This window comes from Hippocampus zosterae, chromosome 5, assembly GCF_025434085.1.
Source record: "Hippocampus zosterae strain Florida chromosome 5, ASM2543408v3, whole genome shotgun sequence".
NCBI lineage: Eukaryota > Metazoa > Chordata > Actinopteri > Syngnathiformes > Syngnathidae > Hippocampus > Hippocampus zosterae.
In genome coordinates, this window is record NC_067455.1 from 7,126,494 (window position 1) to 7,140,135 (window position 13,642).

Sequence of the window (13,642 nt, forward strand, 5' to 3'; positions counted from 1 at the left end):
CAGCCTGGGACCCACTTTAACTGTGAGGAAGGCGAGAGCACACGGGATGAAAGAAAATTTTGTTTCATTTAAAACATTAAAACGTTTTCAAAGATTTCGTTATTTGTTTATTTATTTATTTTTGATAAACATAACAGAAACGGGACGGGAGTTGATTCCTTCAAGAGTTTAACAGTCTGCAGAGAAGTTGGAATTTAGAGTCGCTCAACTTTAGTATTATAAGATGATTTTCCACAACACAATGGGCAGCACTAAGGTCTCCTGGAATACACACATTTGACAATAAAGTTGACTTCAACTTGAACTTAATTAACAGCGATGACAAAAGGCACAGAAATGTCCCCAACTGAGCACCAATAATATTCGTTGTTTCCACAGAGCAGAGGGACTGTGTGCCTGTGATCATTGTTGTATGTTCTCTTTGTATGTATTGCTGCTCTGTTTGTGTTGTTTGAAAGTTTACAATGGCTGCAAAATCGATGCTATTTTTTTGAAGCCTGTACATGGCGTTCCGTGTAATATGTTAGCATTAAGCCAGAGAAATACGGTTTCAAAATACAGTGCGTCAGTTTGACAGGAAGCTTCTCCTGGAGTGACGGAACACATTTTGTCTCTGATTCGGACAGTCATCTTTTTGCTTCCTCAATGTAACGTTATGCGATAGTCTCACATTTTCTTGCAAGTGAGAGAGTGAGAGTGACTGGTGCGAATCAATACAGTGGTGCCATGAAACATAAATTAAATTTGTTACGTTACCATGTGTGAGACTCAAAACACAAATGAATACATTTTATCCATTCCATCCTCTTTGGGTTTCCCCCCCCCCCACAGGGGGATAAAGAATATATGCCTTTTATGTTGTTTGTCACCATGTGTTGATGCACCTTTGTGTTCAAATACCCATTGCTTGAATGGTTTTAACTATTTATGCTATTCATTAGCCCATCTACGGTGCTGTTAGCTTTAAGCTAGCGGAAGGCAAAGTTGTGTTGCTTTAAACTCACAACGTGTGATTCTTTTTGTTTTATGTTTTAGTTTGACAGCAAACTTAACTCGTGGTTCTATTAAGCAGCTTGACGCCTCGATTTTGAATAAATGTTCATTCATTTCCAAAAGGCTGCTTTTTGTGAAGTGAGTCGACTTTACTGTTACCACACAATCTATCATAAAATAGTATGATAATATTGTAATGGAACTAGTGGCCAAAGTGGAGCTGTGACTTTCCTTGCTTTGGAGGTAGTATCAAGCTCATCGTGTCGCGGTAGTGTCAGTCTCAGGGGTAAGATCATAAAAGCGCTCAGGGTGACCGTGTGCGCGTTCCCCGGTGACCAATCACGAGCCGGGCAGTTAGCCAGCTCGTAAAATCAAACGGCACTCGTTAAGGTGATGTTAATGGCGTGATTGAGTGCCACGGGAGAAGACACCAATCGCGGTGCTAGGTGCCTGAACCTGAGCCGGTTCACGACCGAAACGCCGTGTCCAGTCAGGGACGTCTCCACGGCGACTGCATGCTAGCTCTATGAATAGCGTCACTTCTTCACAGTAGGAAGGCATGAACCCGAGGTATTAAATTGAGTTATTACGCCCCCAAAAAAAGTGTGTTTTCCTTGCCTGCGGTTGCCATGACGACTGCGGTGACAGTCCTGGATGTCGTTAACATACCTTTTGCAAGTTGCGTGATTATTTTTATGGCACACATAACCAATTGTCTCACTCACAGTTATGAATAAGGCGCATGAATTCAAGTATGGATTGTCTGGGTTTATTATTTTTGAAAGAATTACAGGAACAACACTATTTTTTTTTAATGTATAAAATCAGAGATGTACCGTCATTTCTTCACCGAAGAGTTTAATGTAGTTCAGGCTAATTTATGATGAAGAAAACATTTTTTAAAATGATTTTAAAAAATGTGTACCTATGATTGTTTCAATATTTTGTTTTATTTTTAATTGAATTATATTCACACTGAATATACAGTATGTTTATATTTAATTATTCTATGAACAAATTGTCTGTATTTGTTAAAAAAAAAAGAACCTATATAAGTCGGATTTGTTCCCAGTGAAGGTTGGACTTTGTCACTGATTCTGTTCATAACTTTTATGAACAGAATTTGTAGGCGCAGCGGAGGCGTTGAAGGGGGTCCTGTTTGGTGGTCTCCGTATTGCATCTCTGCCTTTAGCAGATGATGTGGTCCTGTTTGCTTCTTCAAGCCGGGATATTTACAATGCTCTGGGATTTTTAGACTGTATACGTTTTTAAAAGGGATAATGACTGCTCACATTTTCTTCATATTTTTTATCGATTTTTTTCCCCACATGACTTATTCTTCATATTTGGCCATCTTTTAATCTTGGTGTCATTTTCTAGAAAATATAAAACGATTGAAACTAATATGAAGACTTGAGCAAACACACAGTCAGGTCCTGGGGAAATTGTACCTCCCCAAAAAAACGAAATAAATGAAATACAAATAAGAAATAGGCACATAAACACAATTTGGCACCTTGAGCTTCGTGCACATGCCAAAAAACTGTGGCAACACACTCCACAAACATGGCTGACATGCAAGCTGAGCCAAAGAAATGTACAAAAAAAACTAAACAAAAAAAGCGCTTTATAGCTTCCATTTTTCTAAGTAAGCTAAAAATTCAGTAGCTTAACTCCTGCTGCCATAGCATTGTTTTTTTCTTTTAATATTAAATTACACTATATTCCTATGAGTACAAACTGTGAGATGACAACAGCCAAAATTGATAAAATCCTAATAATACGATGGAACCTCGAACATAGTCCCTTGCGCGTGCTTCCTGTTCTTTTTTTCTTTTTCTGTATCTTTGAACTGCCCTTCTGAACTGAGGTCTCTCGTGATGTCACACATTCATTTAGCATTTTCTGTGCTCATTTATCAACGCAATTCCAGAAGTAAAATAAATTATAATTGTAACAATTTATTATTTGAATATTTTTATAAAGGCAAATTTTACCAACAACACAAGTAATAAAAAAATAAATAAAAGTAAAATTCAAGTGTAACTAATTCATCAAAAAGTTTGAAAAAAAAGGGTAAAATAAGCAATTTTATGTGACGTGAATGTTCAATGCATGTATATGACAGTTATTTTTCATGAGCAGATAAAATAAATCATACAATTGTATTTTATTCAGGGCAAAGGTAATTTGAGCAATTTAGGTTGCGGCCACTGCATTTCCCAAGTGAATGCATAACGTCTGCCTGCCTGTCCTGCCTTGGGGGAGGTCTCCGTCTCACACACACAGCATTAGCATTAGCTGATGTGCTGGTGAGTATGGAAAGTTGTTTGAGCTTTTATTTTGTTCAAGGACAACTTCGGGCATACTAGTAGGACAACTGGACACGCTACTAGCGTGCACGAGTTGACAACAGTGCTACTAGTAGTACTACAAGGAACGTTGGAAAATTGTACTATATAACACTGAGCGCTTCACAAGCATGACTATAAGGAGCGCAGTTGTCAACTTGCGGACATTTTTGCTTCACTAGTAACATCTCACGGTAGAATGCCAATGTTGTCCTACTAGGGTGCAGAAAGGTGGAAGATTGAAAACAAATGGATACAGTCATTCTACTAGCGCGCTGTGTTATCTTACAAGTGAGGACAAAGAGTGAGCGTACTAGTAAATGGACCTTAAGATGGATAGCAAAGATGCGCTGGTAGCCGAGACCTTATTCGGAGCCATAAATTAACCACGAGTCATTTTCCCAGCCAAGGACAGGACACAAGTAAGACATATTTGGCGTCCTAGTAGGGCTAGAAAATGTTATTAGCGAGGCAGAACCATGCGCTAGTCGTTATCTGTTTAACTGTTAACTGTCGCTGTTCCTCGTACATAGCGCGAAGCTTATATCCGAAGATGTCAACTAGTAGAATTTTAACGTTTCACTCCTAGCATGAATGGCGACTAGTGACATTTCCGTATCAGTAAAGGTTTTGCTTAATTTGTAGCCGTTCTAGCCCTATGCCAAAGTTGTTCTATTTGTGACGACAAAGCGTGGACGAGCGCGCGGACTTTGAGCTGGACGTCGAGGGCATCAAATAACACATGTAGAAAAACTTAAGCACAATCGTAGTCCAACTACCTACATGTGAGACAAAACGACTAGTGGGCAATTGGCCATTAGTAAGACAAGTACATGTTATTCAACGGATATTCTCTCCGATTTTTTTTTTTACCACATTACAAGATAGGGCAAATATTCAACCTACCCCCAAAAAGGCAAAACATCTGCATTTTTCTTTTTGGTCATTTTTTTTTCTGTTGAAAAATGAAACGACTACCAAAAACACTTCTATGTATGTATATATACAAACTGTACATAGATTTTTTTTTTCCCGGCCGACTAATCAGTTAGCGGAATTTAACTCAATTTTTACCCAAATAGCGGCCTCAACAAATCCATCCCGGTCGAGCCCTTTTTACTCGTAAAGCAAAACTACTTGCGTGCTACTAATAGACTTCAGAAATGTGACCCATGCAATCTTGATATCCATCTTACGGTCCAGTACACTATTTGCCCTCGCTAGCAAAACAACTCGTGGTGTTACCGACGCAGCATTAGAAAGACACAGGTGGGCCAGGTGGCGTACTAATCACACCGAACTGGTACGAGGACGCGGACCTCAAAAACGCATATGGAGGACAACAGAATAAATGCTCAAACGGCTTTCCATCGGTGAGGGTTGCGTGGACGAGGAAGAGGAGGTGTGAGGATGGTGAATGCGAGTGCTCTGTGAGTAGAAGTCAGCCGCCGCCATCAGCAGCCCGAGGAGGCGAAAAAGGAGTAGGGTAAGGGGGGGGGGATCAAAAAGGGGTGGGGACACAGAGGAGGCGTGGCGGTACTCACTGACAGCCTATAGTTGCGCATCATTTTATCAAACTCCTCGTCAATTTTTTTGTACTTCTCCTCAGTGCGCGGCGTGAGCGAGAAAGGCTCCTCGGGGTCCGGGCTCTCAGAGTCCCGGTGCTCTTTCTTGTTCAGAGCCTTGGTAGCCCAAATAGAAGAAGGATAGGAAGAAGAGGAGGATAGAAGAGGAGGAGGAGGAGGAGAGGGGTTAGAGACGATGACACAGGTGCGAGTGTACTCACGCCGTAGCGCTTGTAGAGGGTGTCCAGGTCGTCCGTCTTGTTGCGGTACTTGTCGTCGTTTAGCGGGCTTTGGTCGATGGAGTCGTCGCCATCGGGTTCGGGGCTGTTGCAGCCGTTAAAGGATTTCTTTCGCAATGTCTGGGTAGGGGGGGGGCACATTTGCATACATACACACGTGCGTGTTATCAACAGAATTAAAAAATAATAATCATTAAAAAAAAAAAGAGAGACAGACATGTGTCCTCGCATGAGTCGACAACATTTCTCCACAGTGTCACTCGCGTGGGTCATGTCAGCTGACCTACATTCCTAATCGTTTGCCTGAAATCTTGAGGTATCAAATCCTTCCTTTCCTGTACATTTTTAAACATAAAGTACAGGTATAGTCAACTTAAAATTAACCCCTATGACGAAAAAAAAAAATCACGTCAGAGATAGATAGATAGATACTGTAGCTACGTAGCTACATAGCTAGGTAGCTAGATAGCGATCTATGTAGCTAGCTAGCCAACTAGATGATAGATAGATAGATAGATAGATAGATAGATATAGATAGATAGATAGATAGATAGATAGATAGATAGATAGATAGATAGATAGATAGATAGATAGATAGATAGATAGATAGATAGATAGATAGATAGATAGATAGATAGATAGATAGATAGATAGATAGATAGATAGATAGATAGATAGATAGATAGATAGATAGATAGATAGATAGATAGATAGATAGATAGATAGATAGATAGATAGATAGATGGTTCAGAAAATGGATGGATGGATGGACTATCTATCTAACTCGGACTCGAGTTGCCTAACGTCGCCTACGTTGAAACCTGAGAAGGAAATGGAAAAGATTTTTGGCCTTTAGGAGGAGATAACACGCGATTCCGACCTGGAATAACCTTGGAGGGACAACTCAATCTGCACTCGCAGGTGCACTCGGGAGCCCGGAATGAAGAAAGAAAGCTTCTCAATGACACCGACCAGAATGTTCTTCGATCCATAAGAGTGCTGACGCGAGCTGACAACTGACGCTTTGGAACCGCAGCAAGCCAACACCAACCGGGCAGCTCGTCAACGCAGCTGCTTGATTGGTGTGAAAGCTGCGGAGTCAGTGCCGAGGATTCCGGCTCAACCCGATTTGCCGCTAAGCTAAGAAGCTTTGTGGCCGTGTGAAGCGACGGAAGACACCGTGACTGGCCGGGAAAGCTTTCCCGCTTTGGAAATCAATTAGCGAAACTGTAAAATAGCAAAGAAAAAAAAAAGCTCACTTGCTCGGGAGTAAAGCTCAAAATGAGGAATGGCTGAAATCTGAATCTACAACACGAATAGGTTGCCTTCTTTTTTTCGAAAATTTGGAACAATAACAGTTTGAACAGTCTTGAGTTGTAACGCTTTCAAACCACCCATGGCTTTAAGAAAATAAACAGCTTAAATGTTTTCATTTTAGGAAAGTGTAACATTAATCGTTTGCCTTCTTTTATAGGAAATGAAGGAATGCAAAAAAAAAAAAAACAACCCCAAAAACATTTGAACAGTGAATTGTAATGCTACGAAACCACAAGTGGCCTTCGTGATATCATATAAAATCGCTTAAATCTTTTTTTTTTTAAAGAATTAGAGCACAACAGCTACAGTTTGTCTTCTTTTCAGGAAATTTGGACTAACAGTAACAGCTAAAGAAACAGCAACGGAATGGTATCAGTAATACATATAGTATATCTTATATCTTTTCTATTTAGAAAAGTGCAATATCTAGTTTGTCTTCTTTTCAGGGGCGTGAACAATGCAAACAAGAGCAACCGTAACGGGTTGATCAATGTAAATGATTACGCTATTAAAACACCAAGAGTTTATAATACTATACATTCGGTATTAGCTTAAATCTTGTCATTTTAGGAAAGTGAAACAGTTTAAACAGCCCGAAATATGGCGCATCTAGTAATATATACCATATAACAACTTGAAGCTTTTCTTTTTAAGAGTGGAAAATCACTTGTTCATCCCCGTTTATGGAAATGAATGATGCAGATAAGATTAACAATAACCGTTTGATCTGATTATTACTATTATTATGTGATTACAGTACCAAGGGGCTTAATATGACAAAACATAATTGTAAAAACTGTTTTTCTTCTTTAATAGAAAATGAATGATGCAACAAGGTATTTGAAGAGTGTGAACTGTGCTCTATAAAAATACCAAATTGCCTTTTTTTTTGGGGGGGGGGGGAGTTCAACCTCAATCATTTGCCTTCTCTCCAGGAAATTAAAGATACAACAGGAACAATGAATTTCTACATTCTAAAAAGGAAGTAATAATGGCTTTTGTTATTGCCTTGGTTCCATTCGAAGATCCCGCGAGAGGCGGTTTAACTCCCGTTCAACATAAAAAATGTCAAATACAAGACAAAAAAGTTTATTAAAACGAGCAAAACGAAAATTGAAGCACGCGTGCGAGCTGACACACAATGACACACTGACACACACACACTGACACACACACACACACACTCGGCCGTCCGCCAGTCATCGGGACGACAAACACTGTACACGGCGTCTCTGTCCTGGAAGATGCATAAAATCAGCACAAACAGCATAAGGCCACAATGAAAGCTTGTGACGGACGCATGAATCTTCTTTGAGGATACTGAATGGACGTCAGAGGGACGTTTGCACGCGCGCTCACGCAACCCAAAAGCTGCTGTGCAACAGTTTTACAGCTGAAAAGAAGAGGGCTGCTGGGCGTTATGGCAAAACAAAGCAACATCATCGTCCGTTTTCAAGCATCTGTACAGCAAACGAAAGAAACTAGAAAGTAGGTCAACATTTCATTAACCGATCAAGTCAATTTTTTTTCTTCATAGAACAAAATGAAAAAGATGAACACAGAAATACATGAAAAGATTTGAACTGCAATTTCCCCGCCATCACAACAACCGACCAGCTCGGGTAGAAAATCGCATGAATAAATAGAGCCAGTAGGAATATATATATATATATTTGATCGATCCAACCATGAAGCAGAATTTCACAAGATATTGACGATAAATTACCCGATCACCTTTGATGACGCTCACCACAAAGATTTCAACCAATAATCTAACTGCATTTTCCCCCTTAATTATTGTGATCGGGATTTAATATGCGATTATGATTACCAAGATCATTTTCCCATGGATTTTTTTTTCTCCAACACACCCGGGCAATTAATCAATGCGTATCAGTAATCATTTGAAAATTGCATCCCACTACACTGCAATGTTGATTTGAATTTGATGAATTGTTCTCGCTGCCGCCTGCAAGCCCCGCCCACCAGCTTTTCCCCACTTCGTATCTTTCCTCCGTCCATCACTTCCATCTGCCTTCCTTCCTTTCTCCTCTCGCGTCTATTCATCGGAGGCCTTTTCGCATCGTGCTCGCTCGCCTTGCCTTCCGCCGCTCCTTTCTCCTCTTTTTCTCGCCCTGATTGGGATCTGCAGCCGAGCGGATTAACACGTTGTGGCAGCGGAGGCAAGCCCGCCCACACATGCGCACGCGCGCGCAGTGCGTGCACCCGCACGCACTGCGTTTTCGAGGCGGCGTGCGCGTGTATGCTCCCTCTCACCGGAGTGAAGGAATGTCAAGCCGTGTGACGAATACTGACACGCACGCACGCGCGCGCGCACACACTAAAGTGCTTCTAAGCATACAGGAGAGTGAAATGGTCGTCTGCACTCTGACCCGCACTGAGTCGAGTGTATTCGTGTGTGCGCGTGCGCGTTGCAGCCTGCGTGACTACATCCACACTTCATAATTTATAGTCAAAAGCACTCGGCAGAGAGGCTCACGGAGGCACTGAGCGAGAATGCGAGCGAGTGCATTTGGTGACCGGCCAATTATCCTCGCCGGCGTCCTCTGGCCGCAGATTAAGCCCAATGTAAATCGTATAATTAAGTCACGCCGTCCCAACCGGGTCGGGCCGGGCCGGGCTGGCCTGGGTGACACAGTGACTGATGGAAGGGGGGGGGAAATATTTTTTTTTTTTTAAAAAGAAGCTTCCAATGACAGCTGCCCGACGAATGTAACGTCTCATCTCCACTTTTACTTAAGCTTTATCGATGTTAAGCTCCGAGGCTCGGCACTTCTTGTCAATTTGTCATTTATTTATTTTTTGAATATAAGGACCTCATTACTTCGGAGCTGGATACATTTCTATCCAGGCCTGTATATGCGATTCGATTATTTCGAGAGAAAAAAAATGGAATTTAGACAACGTCTACGGTTTTAGTGTACAGTTTTACCTTCATTGACAAGAATAATTGGGGCCATGGACTCTGCTTGGAACCCACTACACTTACATTTCAAATCATCTTTTCTCACGGGAAGCATTGGCGATGATCAAAAACATGTTTTTTGTTGTGTTTCATTCAAGAAAATAACACTCAATCAGATCTTACTAACATAATTTTTAAAACATAAAGACAGTTTGTACGTTAGTTCATTCTGACTGCATGCATCCATTAGCCACCTGGGGGCAGTATAATACAGACACGTTATAAACAAGAGTTTCACAACGAAGTGACTCAGTCAGCAGCTTTCCTCGCGGGGGATAAAGAATATATCCATGTGAGTTGGTTCAAATATCTGTTGCTCAAAGTGTCATAACAGCGCGGCTATCGATAATTATTTTTTTTTTGCGAATCTTTAACCCGTTTAACCCGTTTTGCATTGTGTGTTAGCCACCCAAGATTCCCCCCGCAGCCCCAATCTTCATCTTCAACTTCAACGCTGTGCTGATATCAAACAAAAAGTGCTATGACACCGGCATCTAATGTTGTCTGTTCGTCACTACAGGGATGAAGAAGATTGAATTTCGCAGACAGGCGAACGACGGGGCTACCTATTCCAGACGACTACGGATATTTTTTGGTGGCAGTAAATGGTTGGATTCCAGTTGTCAAATATAAACGTCGTGAACGAGTTAGGCCAGTGTATTTTTTGAGAGGGATCAGGTGAAACTGATTGCTTATGGTTATAATGGCATCCCTTCTGAGATGTATTTACTTGTTGTCCTTGTCTGCCATGTATTGTCTGTCTCTATATTATTTCTGCATATGATGCTGTCTTGCATTAGTACAAAAATATATTCATCTATATAAAATAATATTTTATTGTTGTTGCATGTTAATGGTTCCGCCCACAATTTTCTGGGTTGCAAAAGGGCAGAACTGCTATACAAATCCAGTTGAGCAGCATCACAGAACCGCCGATTCGCCATTAAAAAAAAACAAAACAAAACAAAAAACCGGCAAGTGGCATTTCAAAGAGGTGTCATGTGAGGACAGAGAGGAGTACTAAGTGAGGATTAACCAATCGTGGCCAGACGACTAACACCCGCTTATCGAGGAGGTGGGCATCTGGAGGGGGACAACCGAGGACAAAGTCACTGAAAGCATCGCCAGTGTGAGTGTGTGTAGGGTGGAGGGTGAGGTGGGTCACGACAGCATAGCATAGTTTAGCGCTGGGGAACGACGCTCCCGTGTAAAGGACGCACACAGACACACAAGCGCGACGCACACGAGGCTTGAATATTGTATGAGACGCTCTCTGGGGCCATGGACGAGCCGTGCAAAACACATACACAGACACACACACACACGCACAAATGAACACAAGCATAAAGAGGGAAAATAAAGACAGGGCGACTCATACGCACACTGGAAAAAACACACACACACACGCACGCACACAAACAGGACCAGTGGGGCTTGAGCTGATGTGGCCCAGAGCTGCCCAACGCCCTACGACACACACACACGCGTGCAAACACACACACACATACACATACACAGACACACACACACACATTTAAGGTCCAGCTGCCTACAAAAATCTTGACTGCTGACACTTTGAGACAGAAAGAAAAGGGGTAGATACATTACCCTAGATCACCCGTGTCAAACGTAAGGCCCGGGGGCCTGATCTGGCCTGCCACATCATTTTATATGGCCCACGAAAGCAGCTCAAAGATGTCAACTTCGATGATCCTTTCTAAAATGTCAACTCAAATTTTAAATTCTCATCTGTAATAACTAAGAGATATTTTGAAAGCATTTCCCTGTTACGAAAACCCTCATGATAGTAACTTAATGATTAGTTGACTTCTTTTCAGTTTCAGTCATAACGGCCCTACAAGTGAAACGGTAACTAAAATGTGTCCCACGCCAAAAATGACTTTGACACCTCTGCCTGAGATAAATATTTTAAAATGTAAATCCAAATCAGTGGCTCCAATCTCTTCTTTTCATTTTATCCAGGTGGCAGCATTATCTGAAACTCGCGCTTCACAAAATAAATAAATAAAAAAGGCTCACACTTTTGCTCTCATGCTATAACACACGTACCGACAATCTGGTGAAAATTGAGCATTCTCCCTCCCTGTGCTGATCACCGTCAGCAAAGGCCCTATTACAAGATGTCTCTCAAGATGATCCTGCAGGTGTGAGTTGTGTTTAGAGCATTTTTCCTCCCTGATGTACTTGATAAACCGACAATTGTGACAGTTACATTTTCATATAATCGGATGACATTTTCCTACCATTTCATTTTAAAAGGCAAACAAAAAAAAATCCCCAAAGATAAACGTCAAAATCTTCAGAGATGACACACCTTTCTTTTATTGTCCATTTGGCTCCCATCATACAACCCCACGCATACACACACACACACACACACACACACACACAACCACACACCAACAAATTGAAAGTCAGCTTTTCCTCAGCTGGTTTGACCTCACTTGACTGATAATTGCTCATGGTGTAAAAACAGGAACATGAAAACCAATTATGCCGTTAGATTTTATACGGATCATACAACATTAAAAAAAAAAGGCAACATTGTGTTTTAAAGGAAGTCAAAACAACCTCAACCTCTCCTCTCAACCATAAAATCTTGTGGAAAAAGCCAAATAAAAAGCATTATGCTGCAAAAAAAAAAGATCATGACTTTGTAAACATGCCAGAGGCTGCAAGAGCAGAGCTAAATCTTGTAGTTACTCCGTACTTGTACATGTGAGAATGTCACAAAAACTTTCATTCATTCTTTCATTTAAGAGCCACACTTTTTTTCCCGATTTTGAAGGTCTATTTGAAAATAATGTCACATTCAAAACCAAATATCCCACTCATTCAAAACAACAATAAAAATACAAAGAAAATAGAACTGTGGCTTCACACTTGTGCCAGTGTGTGTGTGTGTGTACTTTTCTAGGTCAACAATTGGTGAGGTAACCCAAAAATCGAAATGAGGATAAGCGTTATCAGATGAGTAGATGAAATGATATCTACAAAGAATTCTGTTACATTAGCAGCATTTATCCAGTTATATCGTGGCACTTTTGTGTCTTTTGCTCTTATTCTGAAAGACAAAGCACATGTCTTCCAGTCGCAGAAGTAGCTAACTTAGCAATTATTGGACGGTTAACATTCACAAATGAATATCGCACAAAAAAGGCTAATAATACAGTCTGGTGCTATAGCTAATGGCTAATGCTAACAAGCCACTTAAAAGTGTATGTCGCTAATCATTTTGTCTTTGACGCACACAGCCGAACGAAATTTACAATCTGGCATAGTAAAATATAGGTTGAAGTTGTGTGTGTGTGTGTGTTTGAGAGGTTTGGGGTGGGGGTCTAATTCAAATGTGCGATATTTCGACACGTTACCTCGATGATGTCGGCGTTGGTTCGGCTCTCGTGCGGCTCGTTGTATTCGGTGTACTTGAGCAGCACCTTGTCCATGTCGGTGCTGGCGTACTGGAAGAGCTTGTTCGAGTGGTTGAAGATGATGAGGGCGATCTCGCAGTCGCACAGCACGCTCAGTTCGTACGCCTTCTTCATCAGGCCAAACTTTCGTTTGGTGAAGGTCACCTGTGCGGCGGACAGAAACGCGGCGCAAGTTGAGAGGTGCACTGAGCATGAATATTTCAGCGACCAATAGGAGACTTCCTATATGCTTTCACGGGCTGGCTTCTTGAGACTTTTTTGTGGCTTTATTCATGACAGACATGCCTACTAAATTTCATTACGCTAAGTTCACTTCAGCTTTGGGCCAGTCAGGAACACGACGGCTACCAAAGGATAAATGCTCGCGACCAGTACAGCAGCAGTCAGCTAGAGACGCCCCGTGTGACAAGCCACCCGTGTAAAGACTCGATATTACAAATGTGGGCCAAAGCACTTGATTGACAGGCTGTAAGCTTTATCTACACGAGCTCAGTCGGGATTGCAGATCAACCCGACAGGTCTTGTTTACGCTCGATTTAACGGGAAGTACAATTTCAACACTTTTAATCACACTTCTGCTGTTTCCATTACGCCATTCATTGCATCAGATTGCATTCAAGCGAAGGGAGGGAGGCTGTTTTTAGGCAACAGACTCGAGGACCGGCTGGCCAAACATGCTTCTCGTCTGCTGTCACGTTGACTATCCTCGTCACTTTCACACTCTGCCATGCTCTTTTCC

General features: G+C 41.6%; 1 protein-coding gene across 8 annotated transcripts in view; it reads right to left on the minus strand.

Moving 5' to 3' along the window:
• mef2d (myocyte enhancer factor 2d) overlaps positions 1-13,642 on the minus strand; it is a 78,453-nt gene that overhangs the window by 24,829 nt on the left and 39,982 nt on the right. For 6 of the 8 annotated variants that reach the window (XM_052066356.1, XM_052066353.1, XM_052066354.1 and 3 more), the window contains 2 exons: positions 12,844-13,047; positions 5,131-5,268 (listed from right to left, as the gene is read on the minus strand). In XM_052066356.1, coding sequence (XP_051922316.1) covers positions 5,131-5,268; positions 12,844-13,047 — 342 coding nt within the window. Of the gene's footprint in view, positions 1-4,888; positions 5,027-5,130; positions 5,269-12,843; positions 13,048-13,642 lie in introns of all 8 variants that reach the window. The other 2 variants (XM_052066355.1, XM_052066350.1) reach the window with 1 other exon arrangement.